The sequence below is a fragment of the Octodon degus genome, unplaced genomic scaffold (assembly GCF_000260255.1).
Source record: "Octodon degus isolate 3935 unplaced genomic scaffold, OctDeg1.0 scaffold00084, whole genome shotgun sequence".
Taxonomy (NCBI): Eukaryota; Metazoa; Chordata; class Mammalia; order Rodentia; family Octodontidae; genus Octodon; species Octodon degus.
This window is the reverse complement of record NW_004524660.1, coordinates 4280715-4296829: the sequence shown is the minus strand read 5'-3', so window position 1 is coordinate 4296829 and position 16115 is coordinate 4280715. Positions and strand designations below refer to the sequence as shown.

At 43.0% G+C, this 16115-nt stretch overlaps 1 protein-coding gene across 4 annotated transcripts in view; it reads left to right on the top strand.

Moving 5' to 3' along the window:
• The window catches only part of Ntng1 (netrin G1), a 380898-nt gene that overhangs the window by 227040 nt on the left and 137743 nt on the right, over window positions 1–16115 (top strand). For all 4 annotated transcript variants that reach the window (XM_004636958.2, XM_004636955.2, XM_023721719.1 and 1 more), the window contains exon 2: window positions 1275–1915. In XM_004636958.2, the coding sequence (XP_004637015.1) occupies window positions 1275–1915 (641 nt within the window). The remainder of the gene's footprint in view (window positions 1–1274; window positions 1916–16115) is intronic.

The following is a 16115-nucleotide window of genomic DNA, read 5'->3' as shown; positions in this document are numbered from 1 at the left end:
GTGGTGGTGATGGTGATGGTGGTGATGGTGATGATGGTGATGGTGATGATGTGATGATGGTGAAGTGGATGAGGGTAGAAGTAATTACCATCTGAGGACAGCCACCTATGAACAGCATGGAGTAATGCACACATATGTGGCTCAAACCTAGAAGCTCTGTGTCCACAGACACAGTCAACTGTGAATTGAAAGAAAATATTAAGAAAAATTTCAGCAAGTGCCTAGAAGCAGTGCTTGAATCAGCCATGTGCTGAGCATTCTGTTGAATTCTGTGGATGAAGAGAGCAGCAGACGCGCCTGCCAGAGCATTCTGCCATCCCACAGCCCTGCGTGTCTCCCCAGCGCTCTCTGTGTGTTGCTCTTTCCGCGTCCCCTCTGTCTGCCACGCAGTCAGGTCTATGACAGCTGGGTCAGTGGCCTCTAAGCAGTCCAGTATAACAACTATTTGCATAGCATTTACCTTGGCTCGTAATCTAAAGACGATTTGCCCTTTAAGTTTTAATGCAGAGGACATGGATGAGACTTGAGCATGTGCAGGTTTGGGTGTCCATCGGGGTCCTGAGAGCAGTCCTTTGTGGGTGCTGAGGGGTGAATGCAGTGAGCATTCTTCTCCTGACAACTTGGAGCACAACCCGAGCCCAGACTTTCCTGAGAAATCCTCTCCTCTCTAGTTAATAGAATGGCAGATGTTGGATCGGCCCCAGAGCCTGGAGTGTACCACACTTTAATGATTTGTGGTGAATAAAGTAAATGTTTCAAAACCAGACTTTATGAAGTGGGGAACCAGTTAAGGATGATGGATCGGAGGGGAAGCCAAGAGCCACTGGGTAGCTTGGCCTGAGCAGGCTGCAGGTGTCTACTGCGCATGGCCAGTTCTAAGGACTCACTTGCAAAATGCCTTTGTAAAAAGCCATTCTCTTCAGGAATTCCATGGAGGCAGGGAGGAAACTCCCTTTCTTCTCTCTGGCCTTTCTCTAAGGGGAATCCTTGCTACTGGGTTGTTAAGCAGTTGCTCTGTGTCTTTGTGCTTCTGTGACCACATGATGGGTCTAAGACATATGGGGTAAGTGAGCAGTTTTCATTTCTGAAAAGGAAGAAAACAAGACCAAAAAAAATTACCGTATTGCTTTTAAAAGCTATTCAATCAGAGACTCCAGCAAGGGCAAATAAAAGTGGTCATTGGAAACATTTTGTTAGCCTCTTAGCAGCAGCAATACAGCAGGACTCGTGTCAAGCCAGGGTTCTGATGCGCCCTCTTTTCTCTTCTCCCACAGGGCAACCCCTACATGTGCAATAATGAGTGTGATGCGAGCACCCCCGAGCTGGCACACCCCCCCGAGCTGATGTTTGATTTTGAAGGAAGACACCCCTCCACCTTTTGGCAGTCTGCGACTTGGAAGGAGTACCCCAAGCCTCTCCAAGTTAACATCACCCTCTCTTGGAGCAAAACCATTGAGCTCACAGACAACATAGTTATTACTTTTGAGTCGGGGCGTCCAGACCAAATGATCCTGGAGAAATCGCTTGATTACGGACGCACATGGCAACCCTATCAGTATTACGCCACGGATTGCTTAGACGCTTTTCACATGGATCCCAAATCCGTGAAGGATTTATCGCAACACACGGTCTTAGAAATCATTTGCACGGAAGAGTACTCCACGGGGTATACAACAAATAGCAAAATCATCCACTTTGAAATCAAAGACAGGTTTGCATTCTTTGCTGGACCTCGACTTCGGAATATGGCTTCTCTCTACGGTCAGCTGGATACAACCAAGAAGCTCAGAGATTTCTTTACAGTCACAGACCTGAGGATAAGGCTGTTGAGACCCGCGGTGGGGGAAATATTTGTAGACGAGCTTCACCTGGCACGCTACTTTTATGCCATCTCAGACATAAAGGTGCGGGGAAGGTAAGGAGACTTCTGTCGGCCTTGCATGGGAATGGGTGTGGCCAGGGCCAATGCCAGTGGTCGTATCTCCAGACTACAAAGTGACAGGTGTCATATTCTAGACCAGGCTTTCTTGGGAATACTTATGCGGAAGTAGGTTCTGAATCTATCTGTGACCCCCTGTACTCAGCCGTAGTCTGTGACCCCAGCCTCGTTGCCACTGAACTTGGAAGGAACCCGTCATTTTTTAAAGTACTTTAATAAGCACATAACATATAAAAAGTACGCTCTTTGAGACAAGGAAACTCTCCGGGTCAGGAGGTAGTTTTTAAGTTTCAGCAATGAAATTGGGGGTCATAAAAGCAGTTGATCTAAAAGGAGCTGGAGAGGAATGAACTCTATCTGGTGTTTTGGAATGTAAAAGAGGATTGCAGCCATGTGCAGCAGTCTGTAATACTGTTGTCTTGCACAAAAGAATCTGGAGGTGAATGTTATAGTCATTTAAATTTATTACATCCAAGCTGAAGCGTCTAGAAAACAATGCATTTGTTAAGGAAACGCAGGTTCTACTTTTAAAGTTTCTGGTGGCTGTTGTATTGAAAAGACATAATATCTTAAAAACACGGACTTGAGTGAAGTGCACACACTTCATTTTGTAGGTGAGCTAAAGATGGACGAGGGTCGGAACTTGGGTGCCAGGGATACGCTCAGCTTTGGCATGCCACAAGCACAGCTGAGTCTCTAAGAATTTTGAAGATACTCAGGTGAAACACTTGCGTGATGAGATCCTGTCAGCACTGAGTTTTGGAAGCTTTGTAAGTGTGGCATGTTGTCAGATAGCCAACCGATGACCTCGGGAACATGAGGGAGCAGCCGGGAAGAACTGAGCAGTCGGGTTGTAACAAATGGGGGCAAGAACCAAAAGATAAGCAAAGCAATAATCGCTCCGAAAATGCCAAGAACTCTAAGTGAGAAACCTACAGAGGAGAATATAAACAGGACTTCTATCATGAGGGCTTAAGTAAGTAATCAAACAAATTAAGCACAAGAAAGTAGGATTCTTTCAGCTGCTGGCTTTCAGCATTTTTAGGGAAGACCAGTCCTCAGAAACTGGAGCTGTTGAGATCTTCTTGTCTTTCAGACTTTCCTTGTGTATGTTGCGGGAGGAAGAAAAGGTCGCTGCTGTCAGGCTCAGAGCCACGGCAGGCTTGCGGGCTGTGAGGTCTGACCATTCAGAGTGTGGTCCGAGGCGCAGGGTCTCGGCTGCAGAAAAGCCGCAGGCACGTGCCATCCTCTTGGTTCTAGCTTCATGTTCATGGAGGAGAGTCCAAACTCATTAGCTTTTAACCAAAATCTTAATGATAGATACGAAAGACGTCTCTAAGCAAAATACAGTCTTCGAGAGAAATATTCGCTGACCCATGGCTGCCCATGTGGAGTAGAGGCTCCAGGTGCCAGTGAGCAGCTCGCTGCACTACCAACAACCACAGCAGGGTGAGGGACGTGCTGTCGGGAACCGGAGTCTGCAGTTTATAAGCAAATGCAGTGAGGACATTCAGGAACGTGGTAGTAAAAGATACCAATTCCAGTGTCTGGTCATTCAGGTCATATGATAGAGGAAAATAATTAATGATGTTATTACTAACACTAGTACACAAAAACCAAAGGACAAGTACCTAACTCACATTCGTTTCTGTAGAATAAAGGCCAATATTAATAAACTGAGGTTTGAGTTTGAGTCCTACTGTGATCTACGTGGTTCCATGAAATTCACCAGTTAGTTGCCTGGCGGATTGCGAAGTCCTCAGTCAGAGCACGATGCTTGCTACAGACCAACTTTCCCTAAACGCTCTTCTGCCACTGTTCAGAAGCCGGTCTTTGAAAGCTGTGTAGTTGGGAAACATTGACCTCTGGGGCTTTTTATTTTTCTTTCCTCTGATTATTTTCCAAAGGTATGAAACACATTTTAATGACAAAGGCATTTTTACACATTCTCCATTGGAACCAGACAGGCCATCTCCCAAGGGCGGCGTGTCAGGAGTGCAGAGTCCCTTCCGATTATCATTTTTCTTCTATCCCTCGTCCTGGTAGTGTCCTTGCAATGCACTTCAACGGTCCCGAGGAGCTCACGGTGGCCCCTGTCTGTACTCTGGGACTCACCTCCACTGTCTTTGCTGCTCACCTGTCAATGGCAAGCTGATGAGGAACAGCTGGGCCAAAGAGAAAGGGCCAGCAGAGGTGAGCCCTTCCGGAAGGTCCTGTGCTGTCACCTCCACACTCTGTCCAAATTCCTCAGGGCAAAGCCGAAGCTGGCATGTGCTGCACTAGACACCAGATGGCCTGAATATTTTTAGTCTTAGGGGAGGGACTAAAGAAGTAAGGTCTGATGGCTCAGGCGTGTCTCCAGCTTTGAAGTTATATAAGAAAGACTCGCTCATGGTGGAAGGGAAAGGGTGAGCGGTGCCCTAGTGCACGCGGCCCTTCCACATGCTGTGCTGGTTCACCCTTGCCGTTTCTGCAGGATGAACAGGCGAGGCCATCTTTCATGCTGCATGTCCTCTTTAGAGGGTTGACTATCGCCTGATGATTTGTGCAAGAAAGTTCTAAAAATTCCTCTTCACAACCATCATAACTGCAAATTTTCTAAACTATACTTGAGATTTTGTTTCCTGTGTACAGCCACCAACCCATGACGTGGCTGCATCTTGTTACACATCTCTGCGTGTCTGTCAGTGACAATGATAATGATATTATTCCACTTGTCACCTTCCTCACCACCCCCAGCAAAGTGTAGAAATCTGTAAATTATTCTGGGAGAGTGGAGTGGTACTCACATATAACTACCCGCAGAACAGTTGATACAGATCTCAGAATTTTTCATTTGGAAATATTAATCTTCTAAACAAAAATATTTCATGACCTTTGAAATTGTCTGATTATGAAGTCTGAGTCTCCACTTCATTGTACATGTGTGTGTTTTAAACTGACGAGTTTTGTGCAATGTAAACATGACATTTTGATTGCCATTGGATTAAGGCAGCATTTATGTTCTTCTTAGCGTGTGATACAACACACCTGGTATCTGTTTTCCTGATAACAAACACTATAACCTCATCATACAAAATGTATTCTTCTTTTGCTACACACTTATTTTGCTTTCATTTACTCCTTCTCATCATATATTTATTAAGATAATGGAGGAAAATGAGGAAACACAGCTATTATCAATCTCAGGGACTCCATGGTGCTCACCTTGTTCAATACAACTAATCTTCGTGGACTAATTCTGACTTATGGATGTCCTGCTTCAGTAAATCAGGGTGATTTTCTCTGGTGAATAATAGACAAGTCCATGTGCCAGTCCCTTAATTAAAGAGCAGCTCTCTTAGTCTTGATCTCATTTTAATTTACAGGGTAATACTACAATAATATAACTAATGGAAGGTACATTAAAGGGCATCAAGTAGCATTAGCTGTATTAAATTATGGTACTTGTGTTAATTAACTGCTGAAACAAGATGGTGCTAATGGCCAAAAGGTTGTCTAGTGCATAAATAAAATGTACCCGGATGGAGGGGGAGAGTAGAAAGGAAGAGTAGACGTTTGCTCTAAACATCATTTCATACAGGCAGGGGGTAAATTCAAAGGCCGTTAAATGCGGATAATGACCTCAACGTTTCTTGTCTGCACGACTGGAAGTTTTATATTTAAGTGATTTTGTTTCTTTCTGAGTTTCTATAACTAAACTAATTAAAAACCTGACCACCTTGGTTTTCAGATGCCTATATTTCATGAGACCATTAAGTAAACATGCTGTCCTGTTTCTTTGGTGAACAGAAAATTCAAGGAAGTTATGTACTCTATTGTAATAATTTTTAAATCTGAAAGACAAATGAATATCTGGTAATATACTCATACCATGTACTCATCAACTCCCTGTTTTGGGATCTAGGATAATTGGTGTCTGCTTTCACAACAACAACTTTAAAACAGAATTGAAAGTCCTTTTCTCGGTGACCTAAAAAAAGCTAATCAACATCACTTTTTTTTGCCTTTTCACAAATCATTCCCAAAGGTAATCATCCGTACTTTTTCCAGTAATTGTGTTTATTCATTTCTTGCGTCTTACAGTGTTTGCGCAGGCTCTGTTATGGATAGCTGGTGACCAGTAGAATGAAGGCCAGAGTCTGCCCTCACCCTAAGGTCAACTTTCCATAGTTTTAGTTGCTCGAGTCCAGAATATTAAAAGGAAAATTCCAGAAATAGAAATAAGCGGTCATAGATTTTAAATAGACTTTATGAAGGCTATATTTATAATTGTGCTCTTTTATTATTAGTGACCTTTGTTTGCCACTTGCTGTGCCTAATTGATAAGTTACATGTTATTCTAGATAGATGCACAGATGTACATCTTTGTAAAACAAACAAACAAACAAAAAAAAAAAAAAAAACAGTCGCTATGCATGGGGCTTGGTACTATCTGTGATTGTAAGCACCCCTGGCAGTGCTGGGACGTGCCTCCCCGGGGGAAGAGAAGTTTTTGAGGGTTCTGTCCTTCCTGTCTCACTGCTTAAGCTCATGAGAGGAGCCGCGGGGCACACGCTGGTGCGCACCTGCAACCCCGGGCAGACCGCGGCAGGAAGGGCTCAAGTCTGAGCGCAGTCTGGCTCGCTTAGTGTCTTAGGGACAGCCGGGCTCCAAATACAAGAATAAGAACTGGGATGTAGCTCGGAGCGCAGACTCTGGGCTTAGCATTCATCATTCAAAAGGAAGATGAGCATCGTCCAGAAACTCCACGCCAGCGAACTGTCTTCACCCAGCTTCTGCCCCACTCGGAACCACGCACTCCTTCCCCTGATGACAGGGCTGGAGGGCCCACGGCCAGGCTGCCCTACCTGGGCCCCAGGGGTCAACAAGGACCCTGCACGCTCATTCTCAGAGGAAGCCAGACGCCCCTCTGTAACCTCTTACTGACTGAAAGCCACCATCTCACATTTACTGTAATTAGGGCAAGGTGATGTTCACCTTAGCTTCTTGAGGCACCACGGCCTCAGAGCGGTCAGTGCAAGGTGTTTGATGTCAGGTAAGCAAAAGCACCAGAGGAAGCCTAAAAATATGAAAGCGGCAGTGCTTTCTTTGTGTTACTTGAAAAATCGTGTGATGCTAAAGAGATTTGTTAATGACAAAAGGCTTTTCAGTTTTGCTGGAACTTCTCCGAATGTCCCTTTCACACCTAACTCCAATCAGTCTACCAAAATATTTACTTTCCACCTTTCATGTAAGAAGCACCCTGCAAGACACTTCTAAAGCGGTGCGCTTGGACATTATTCACTCTTTCTAATGCCTGAGGCCGGGCGTCACTACCACCTCAGCAGCCTCTGCTCCGTTCTTTACATCCTCACTGAACACTTAATCTCCACCCTGGGACGGATGCTGATTTAGACATGGACATGTGGAGATGGACGAGACAGAGTGCTGTGCCTGAGGATCTCATATCAAGCAGGGGCTCAGGAACAAAACTACAGAAAGAGATGATAACGTGGTGAAGTGATCTTCTGAGTTTATTTACTAAAACCAATTTCTTGAAGCTGAGAACTTTGTACAGACAGTAGATCTGCGCTCACAGATGACACGGCCGTGGCCCTGCTGGCAGAGTCCTGAGGCTGCGAGGAGCCCCACGTGGTGGGGCCTGGGGTGTGAAGCTCTTCGGGCCTCTCCTGTTCTTACACAGCCACCACTGTGCCGTCATGGGAGGTGTGCTCCAGTGACTGTAGCTACTTCTGCTGCCCTCCAAAGGCCTCATCCCGAAAGACCACAGATGCTGTTTTGTTGTTTCACTGTCTTAATGCTTCACACTATGGATTAAATTTCAATACATGAACCATTGCGGGACGTGTTCAAACCATATCTAAACTGTAGCATGGAGCGAATACTTACCTTGCAGCAGCAGAGAGGGAGCCACTATTTTAATTTGGGAAGACTGGCAAAACCTTCAATGAAAATATGAGATTTGTATAGTCTTCAAATGTGTTCTACAGTGTAAAGAGCAGCTGGAACAGACTGAATATGCTTAAAAACAGTAGAGCTAGAGCCTGCCAGATAGCTCAGTGAACTAAAGCGCCTGCTTAGGCAGAGCACAGCTGCTGGGGTTAGATCCTCAGCCGGCCATGCTGGGTCACCTATAATCCTAGCACTTGGGAGGCTGAAAACAGGAGAATCACTACGAGTTGGATCACAGCAACCATTGCTGAATTCCTATTACTTTGTTTAATGAAATTTTGCATCATTTATAATTTTTTTTACCATATTGTTTTTTGTTTGTTTGTTTGTAGAACCGGGGATTGAACTCAGGCCCTTGTGCTTGCACTTTTTCTACTGAGCCATCTCCCTGGCAGCTATATTGTATTCTTTAAAAAGTAAAAAAAAAAAAAGGAAATCATAGTAGTGCATGTTAAAGAACTCCAAATGGTCTGAAGTTGGAGCCTCAGGAGAGACCGTCCAGCCTTCTCTCTGGGGCCCTAGAAGCACTAAAGGACATCTACGTCTTGCTCTCAGAATCCTTCAGGTCATAAGAGTTAAAGGCTGTCTGGATTCTCACTTTTGAAATTCAGTGCCAGGCGGCAGATGTTTTAAGGCAGTGATAACTGAGGCTACGGCAGCGTGACTGTGCAGACCGGAAAGCCGGAACGTCGGCTAACTGCGTAGCGCTGTACCCGCTTCTCGGCCTTTCGGCTAAGATCAAGCGCAACGCAGGTCTGCGACTCCAAGTCCTGGTTCCGCAGAAACCACCGTCTGCAGTGGCTTGGGATGTGCTCTGAGTGTCAGAGGACTCGCTGAGCTAGCAAACGGCCACCAAGAACTGAGGGCGACCGCCAGTGGTGGGTGGGCGCAGGGCGCAGGGGGGAGTGCTGGGAGACAGCTTTGGTGGTCAGTGATCCTGCTGGTTACTCGCGCTGTGCCTTTTCAGGTGCTAGGAGTCCTCGTGGGAAGCCCAGTCAAGGCGCCTCCACTGCTGCTCTAATACTGCACAAAGCAGTGTGAGGCAGAATAATAATAATCATAGATTTGGAAATTAGCACCCTGCGGGTGATGCTTGAAGTTTAGACCAGCGGATGGCTTTGATAAAGTTCTGTTCCTTACGGGTGCTGGTGACTATGGTCATCTATAGAGCAGTCACAGAACCCAGTGGCGTTCTGCCCTTTAAAGATAATTTCTAGAGGAAATTGAGAAGTAATCTCAGGAAATCAGAGGGGCAAGTGAATTAAGGTAATCTAGTAGTCTCCATTAAAATATGAGCAATTGGGGTGGGGGAGATGACTCAGTAGAACAAGTGCTTCCCTGGCAAGCACAGGATCTGAGTTCAATCCCCAATTCCACCCAAAATAAATAAATAAAAAATAAGCAATAATATTTACATTTGTATAGTACTCAGTTTATGAAATTTTTTTCTTATCTTTTATTTAATTTTGCATTTGTTGCAGAGTCTCCCTATGCAGCTCAGACTCTTAGTGATCCTCCTGCGTCAGCTTCCCCCTGCACTGGGATTACAGGCATGTAGTACCACACCCTGTTTTGGTGGCCAGCACCTTGTGCCCGCAGTTCTGGCATCCTTGAGCTTGACAAGCAGGCAGTTAGACCACTGAGCTATCTCCTCAGTCCAGTATATGAAATTCTTGTCAGCTGCTTTCTTTCCCCTAATCCTCACAAAAGACTTGTGAGACTAACAGTGTTTAATTGCATCTTCCAGAAAAAAGCACCAGGAAGTTTCATGATTTTTTTTTTTTTTTTCTAACTTCATACATCCAGAAGCAAACCGAGGCTGACAACTCCAGTGCTAGGGGCTCTTGCAGCCACGCCATCGTCAGGAGAGCCTGCTGATGCAGGAAACCCCCCAAGTCCCCAAGGAGCCACCTTTGGGCAGTGAGAAGAGGTCGACGAGTCTTAAGACTGAGCTCCTTTTGGGGCATTCTGAGATGCAGTCATTCTGGGGCTTGTGGCTGCTCAGCACTTCGCTACCACATGCTTATCTTGGCTCTAGCTTCGCAGTACATTTGTGTCAAGTGTAAAGGTACGGTTGAGCTAGATTGTCTTATTATGCTAGATCTTGGTATTTTAGCACTAAAATCAAGTTATGGCATTACTTTCTCATGTTCAAGAGAAAACAAACAAATAAATGAGCAGGCTTTTCTGAATATTACTATTTCTACCATATTTCTCCCTAAATACTTATTGGTAGCTATGTCAGCAAAAGCTAAAGCAACTTACGCGTACTGTGGGTTAAGCTTTGGGGTGGCCCCTGCGTCTTTTTGCTCCTTTTAAGACAATTCTTCCTTCCAGTGAAGGGAGTCTGCTTTTCTCTGTAGCTTCCATGTATCAGCCCTCATTCTCTTTTCTGGAACTACAGTGAACAAATGTGCTGCCTCTTCCATATAATATAATTTCCTGAGTTTATAGTCAATAATCTCATCCCCCAGGTCTTTTCTTCCAAGCTAAATGAATATTTAACCATTCCATCATCAAAAATTTAATTTGCACTCCTTTTAAAGGGAAAATGAAGTCCAGTAAATAAGAATATTCAAATGAAAAGCTTAATAACCACAATTTTAAAAATATAAAAAGCCTAAACCACTGCTACTTAGCTCCAGTGGAAATATTTAGAATAAAGATTTATGGTATGCGCCCATTTTAATTGGGCAACTGAGTGCCATTCTGTTTTGGAGCATATTTTTAAGTCCTTGAGAATTTCTTGAATTGCAGAGAGAATATATGCATAATCAGCTCATTTTCCTTTGAGGTCTCCACCATTAGAAGCAAAGAATGTGTCTAGCAATTCCTTTACTTAAATTATAAACTTCATTAATATGCAGGAAAACAACCCAGTTCAAAAATTTGTCTCTTTATACTTAATTCCCCAGTGCCAGAGATTTTTCAGCTGCTGAATCATTAAAGGAAAATGTCTTCTTTTTAGAAATACGGGCTATTTAGGCAAAATACCGTGTAATTAAGAAATAAAGCATTTTTCTCTTTCCCTTAACTTAGTTGGTAGGAGAAGCTATATCCTGCTGCATCGTTCTGTGCAATGGAATCAGGAAGCGGCTCGGTTTCTTCTGATTCCTGGAGCCACGTTCTTTCTCCTCGGTCAGCAGTGGGCATCTCTGACCATGACCTTGCTGGGCTTGCTGTCCAGCGAGGGTCAGAGGCAGTTCCTGAAACATGCAAAGATGATGGGCATTGGCTGATCATCAGTGTTAAAATGTTTTGTGGGTCTATCTGTCATGATTCAGTAAAGAGATAATTCCAAGCCAGCTGTGAAGACAAGTACATGTTCTAGCCACTTAGAGGCTGAGGCGTGAGGGGGGTTGGAGTGCAAGAGTTTGAGACCAGTGTAGTTAACGTGGGGGGGAGAGGGAGAGAGAGACATGAACAGAGACAGAGACACAGAGAGAGATAGAGACAGAGACAGACAGAGAGAGAGAGGAGAGAAGAGAGAGAAAGGGAAGGAGGGAAGGAGACAGAGAGAAAGGGAGGGAAAGAGAGGATGGAGAGAAGGAGGGAGAGGGAGGGAGAGAGAGGAGGAGGAGGGAAAAAGAAGGAGGATGGGAGGGAAGGGATGAGTAGAAGAGAGGAGAGGAGAGGAGAGGAGAGGACAGGAGAGGATAGGAGAGGACAGGAGATTCCCGTTTGTTCTCCAAAAACAAGACCAAAAATGTTAATGGTTTCATTATTTTACTTTGAATCTACAAACTGATATATTGATTCTATTGTAATATATCTCTTATTTTTAGTTCAGTCATTTTGAGAAGCAGGAATACTAGCTTGCTCAGAACTGACTGCATACACCTCAGTTCGTAGTTGTCCCTTCTGCTTCCTTTCTGTAGATAGAAAACCCTCATCTAAACAGCTTAACCCTTTGGTGGTAAATAGGGTTGGAATATTAACTTGTTTTTGAACGTCCACTTGAAACTCATTGACTGAATGGAGAGGCAGGCTTAAATGGAGAGGCCCTTGGCCAAAAGATGCTAGCCCAGACCGTATCAGACTTACAGTAGTAAGCCCCTGTGGCTAGGACAGTTAATATTATACAAGCAAAAAAACTGAGAGCAGAGGACAAATTACAAAAATTTCAAAGTCACTGTTTATCCTATTTTAGAATAAAGCATTAACAAGGAGTTGGGGGAATAGGTCAGCCCTAGCCACGTGCAAAACTTTTTTGTAAGCTCGGAGCAAGTCAGGACTACAATAAGCAGTCTCTTTACCCATAAGTTGAGAAAATTTTCCTAGGTGAAGTTCTACAGAATTATACTACTGGTTGGTCAAACATACTCAGGAAATGGTTATTCTTTCCTTCTAGGACAATCACAGTGCTTACTAATATAGCAAAGCCTCTGAGATGTTTTATAGTTAAAAAAAAAGTTGCACTTCTTTTAAAACTAAAACCTCCCAAGCTTTCTCATCCAAAAATAACTATGATGCCCTCTATGGACTGGCAGGCACAGACCTCGTGGGAGTAACGAGGGTCCTTCAGGTTCCAACATTACTGGACTCTCTGCATAATATAAGAAAACATCGTGTGGGGGGTGAGTGTGTGTGTGTGTGTGTGTGTGTGTGTGTGTGTGTGTGTGTACTATTTGACATGCTAAGAACGGACTGATTTTTCACAGAAAGGTCTAATTTTAGCTATCAATCTTCTATATTGCTGGTATATTAGGTGAAAAAATGAAACTATTTTAGGTAAAGACTAGTCCTGATATGGACCTTCTCCTTTTCTTTCTTCCTTTCTCTTTCTTTCTTTCTTTCTTTCTTTCTTTCTTTCTTTCTTTCTTTCTTTCTTTCTCTCTTTCTTTCTCTCTTTCTTTACTTCCTTCCTTTCTTCCTTCCTTCCTTCCTTCCTTCTTTCCTTCCTTCCTTTCACTGTGAATGTACTGTTTTAACCTTGGGGAGTACTGAATTTCTTCAAGAACTATGGGAAATTAAGTACTGACAGGATTTCTTCTGTTTTGCTTTTAAGCTAAAGAAATTATTACAGAAGAGTCAGCAAAGATATGAAAAATGAAATGCCAAGTGCTCCAATCTGGTGCATTTTGAGATAAATAGGAATGCTAAAAGGCTTTCTATTTCTTCTGTATGTAAGCTACGCAAACTCTAAATATAGCAATAACTAAAGCATGTATTTAAAGAGAAATGAACATTATATATATATATATATGTATATGTACATGTACTTCCATTTATATATTTCCATTTGCCTTAGATGTTAGTTTTAAAATGATAGGCTAATTTTACTTAAATGCAAGTTAAAGCTCTTTTCCTCCTTAGGACTCTTAATGAACAACAAATTGGAACCCAGTAAAGCAAAATATTGTGTGTAGCTAAGAAACATCACCTTGTCTAGGAATTATGTTGTGATCCGCTCTGCTTTTACTCATTTGGTGCTACCGGAATACCAGCAAAGCTAAGTTGTTGCAACAAGCTGGTGACACCCGTGTGTAATTCTGGATCCCCCGGTGCCCTCGGGAGCAGGGCGCAGATGGGCAGGGTGGGCTGGGAGATGACTGCTGGGGGCGTCTAAGAGGTTAGAGATTTGGCACCTTGGGATGAGGCAGAGGGATGAACTTCTGCACTGGATTTGCATCGCAGAAGCACATGCCAAACAGATTACAACATTGCAAAACCATTTCTTTTAGAAATAAAATAAATCATAAAAACAACTTAATTGACTTCTCTCTTTTTCATATGTGAAACAGAATGGTTAAGTGAACTATCTAAAACAATACTCTAGTATATCTAAAATCTAGACCCAGAAGGGATTTGTATTGTATTCACAAGTGCCCAGAGCTCAAAACTGGGCTTGGCACATAACAGGGGCTCAAAAATATTTATAGAAGAAATGAGCAAATAATTGTGAAATACCCTTCTAAGGATCATGCAAACAGCCACTCAGAGTAGCCACACCCTTGTCCTGCAGCAGCCTGTGGCTACCGTGGAATGCCACCCTCACCATGAGACCACCAGGGAACTGGGGGAAAGCCCCATGGTTTTTTTTAGGCCAGTTCATCCAGGTATATCAGAACCACAAATCTCCAGGCTACAACTAATTTCCAGATTTAAAAAATAAAATTTCTCTGCCTCAGGAACCAAATATATATATATATATATATATATATATATTACACATATGTTTATATATTACACACACACACACTACACACTACACTGTCATTTCTCTGATTAGCCTTTCAAAACCTAAAATAATGACTCTTCATTTTTTCCCCTGGTGAGAAGTTCATAAAAGCAAGAGGGCTTTTGGGCTCACTGTCAAGCAGTACAAAATTCACAATATCACTATATGCACCCACATTGTCTTCAGCAAGTTCTATTTGCCTCTTAGGCTTACACGTGCTTTTGAAGCATCTTAATATTTATGGAGGCCAGCGAGATAGCTCAGAAGACTAAAGCAGCTGCTTAGGCAAGCTTAGGTGTGCGCAGGGACCGCGGTTGGGTCCCCCCGCGCCACATGCGGAACCAGCCCCACCCCCAGGGTGGCTGAGCCAGCCACAGAATCCAGGCATAGTTGTAAATGCCTGTCATCGCAACACTGGGGAGGCTGAAAACAGGAAGATCACTATGAGTCTGAGGTGTGTAGTGAGACCCTGTAACAACAAAATACATTTTTTTTAAAACTTGCTATTATAAGTGGGAGCCTTCGATATTGATACAGTTGAGCTGGGTCTGCAAAATGTTTGAACTTAGGAGATGCAGGAAGAGGCAATGACCAAACTCAATAACATTTATCTGCTTAGCCTTTAATAAACATATATCCTTACAAAAATTATTCAAGTTCATTATGCATTCATTAGTGGAAAAAAGGATTTGAAACTATTAATAGAATGAAGGTAATTATGAGAAGATGTATTCATGTGTCTCTCCTCTTTGTCCTTAGGTAACATCATTCTAATTCTTTATTGCTTTTAACGATAGCCTTTGAAATAGAGAAAGATGTTGAACAGTTTGCTGAGAGTGAAAAAGGCTTCATGATAAGGGGACTAATTGGTGGAGAGAGAAGGTTGAGGGCCAAAGAGCCAGAGTGGGTAAATTGAAAACAGAATTGTTTGAGAATTTTATCAGACCTTAGAGGTGATTCTCTATGCAGGGGAGAGAGGACATATGGTAAGAGCAGTAACGGATGTAAGGGACAAGTGTAATCAAGAGGGGGGATCTTTAATATATGGTTAAATATGATTTTATTCTATAGGTAATTGTTTCCGTCTGTGTCTATATGTCCCCACAAACTCGCACCAAGCCAGTTTTTTGGGAGGTGGCTGCATTTAGGATGTGATTGATTTGTAGTGTAATGCTGGGTGACTGCCAAATCAGCCCACTGATTGGACTGGCACTGCCCTCCTCTCAGCAGACTGGATACAGCAGAGAGACAGAGAGACAGAAAGCTCTCTCTCTCTCTCTCTCTCTCTCTCTCTCTCTCTCTCTCTCTCTCTCTTACCTTCTCTGCTTTTACTGTCTTCTGCTGCCTTTAATGGTTGCCTATCTGCCAGCCCACCCTGCCTTGGAGGCAAACTGATTATGGATTGAAATCTCTACAAACTGTTAGCTAAATAAATCTCTACAAATTGTTGGTTAAATACCCCCCCCCCCCGCTTTAACTTTGGGCATTGTGTATCTTGTCCCAGCAATGAGAAAAAGAAACCAGGACAGGAATCCATGGTAAACCACTAATATATTAATAAACAAAATCAGTACTCTTCAGAAGCACACAAAGTCTCCTCCAAAAGTATCCACAATGTCCCAGTACAATTCAAAATTGCTCAATACAATATATGAAAAAAAAAAATCAAACAGAAAGTGATGACTCATGTTTTACAAAAAAGAAAACAGACTAACTGCACAGCCAGACGTTGGAATTGGCATGCAGGAATTTTAAATTAGCTATTAGAACCACACTGATGAATGTAAGAACAAGTGATTTTAAAACAGGAAGACATAAATACTTTCCAGGAAATAGAAAAGATAGATAGGAAACCAGATGGAAATTATCATACAGAAAAACATATACTATCTGAATTTTTGTAAAGTTTCACTGGATGAACTTAAGGGTTTATTGGAACTAAAAGAAAAGTCAATAAACTTAGAGAGCTCTGAAGAGGATGTGTAATACCAAGAAGAGTAATGAAGCCAAATCTCACAAATGTTGAGACCATATATATAT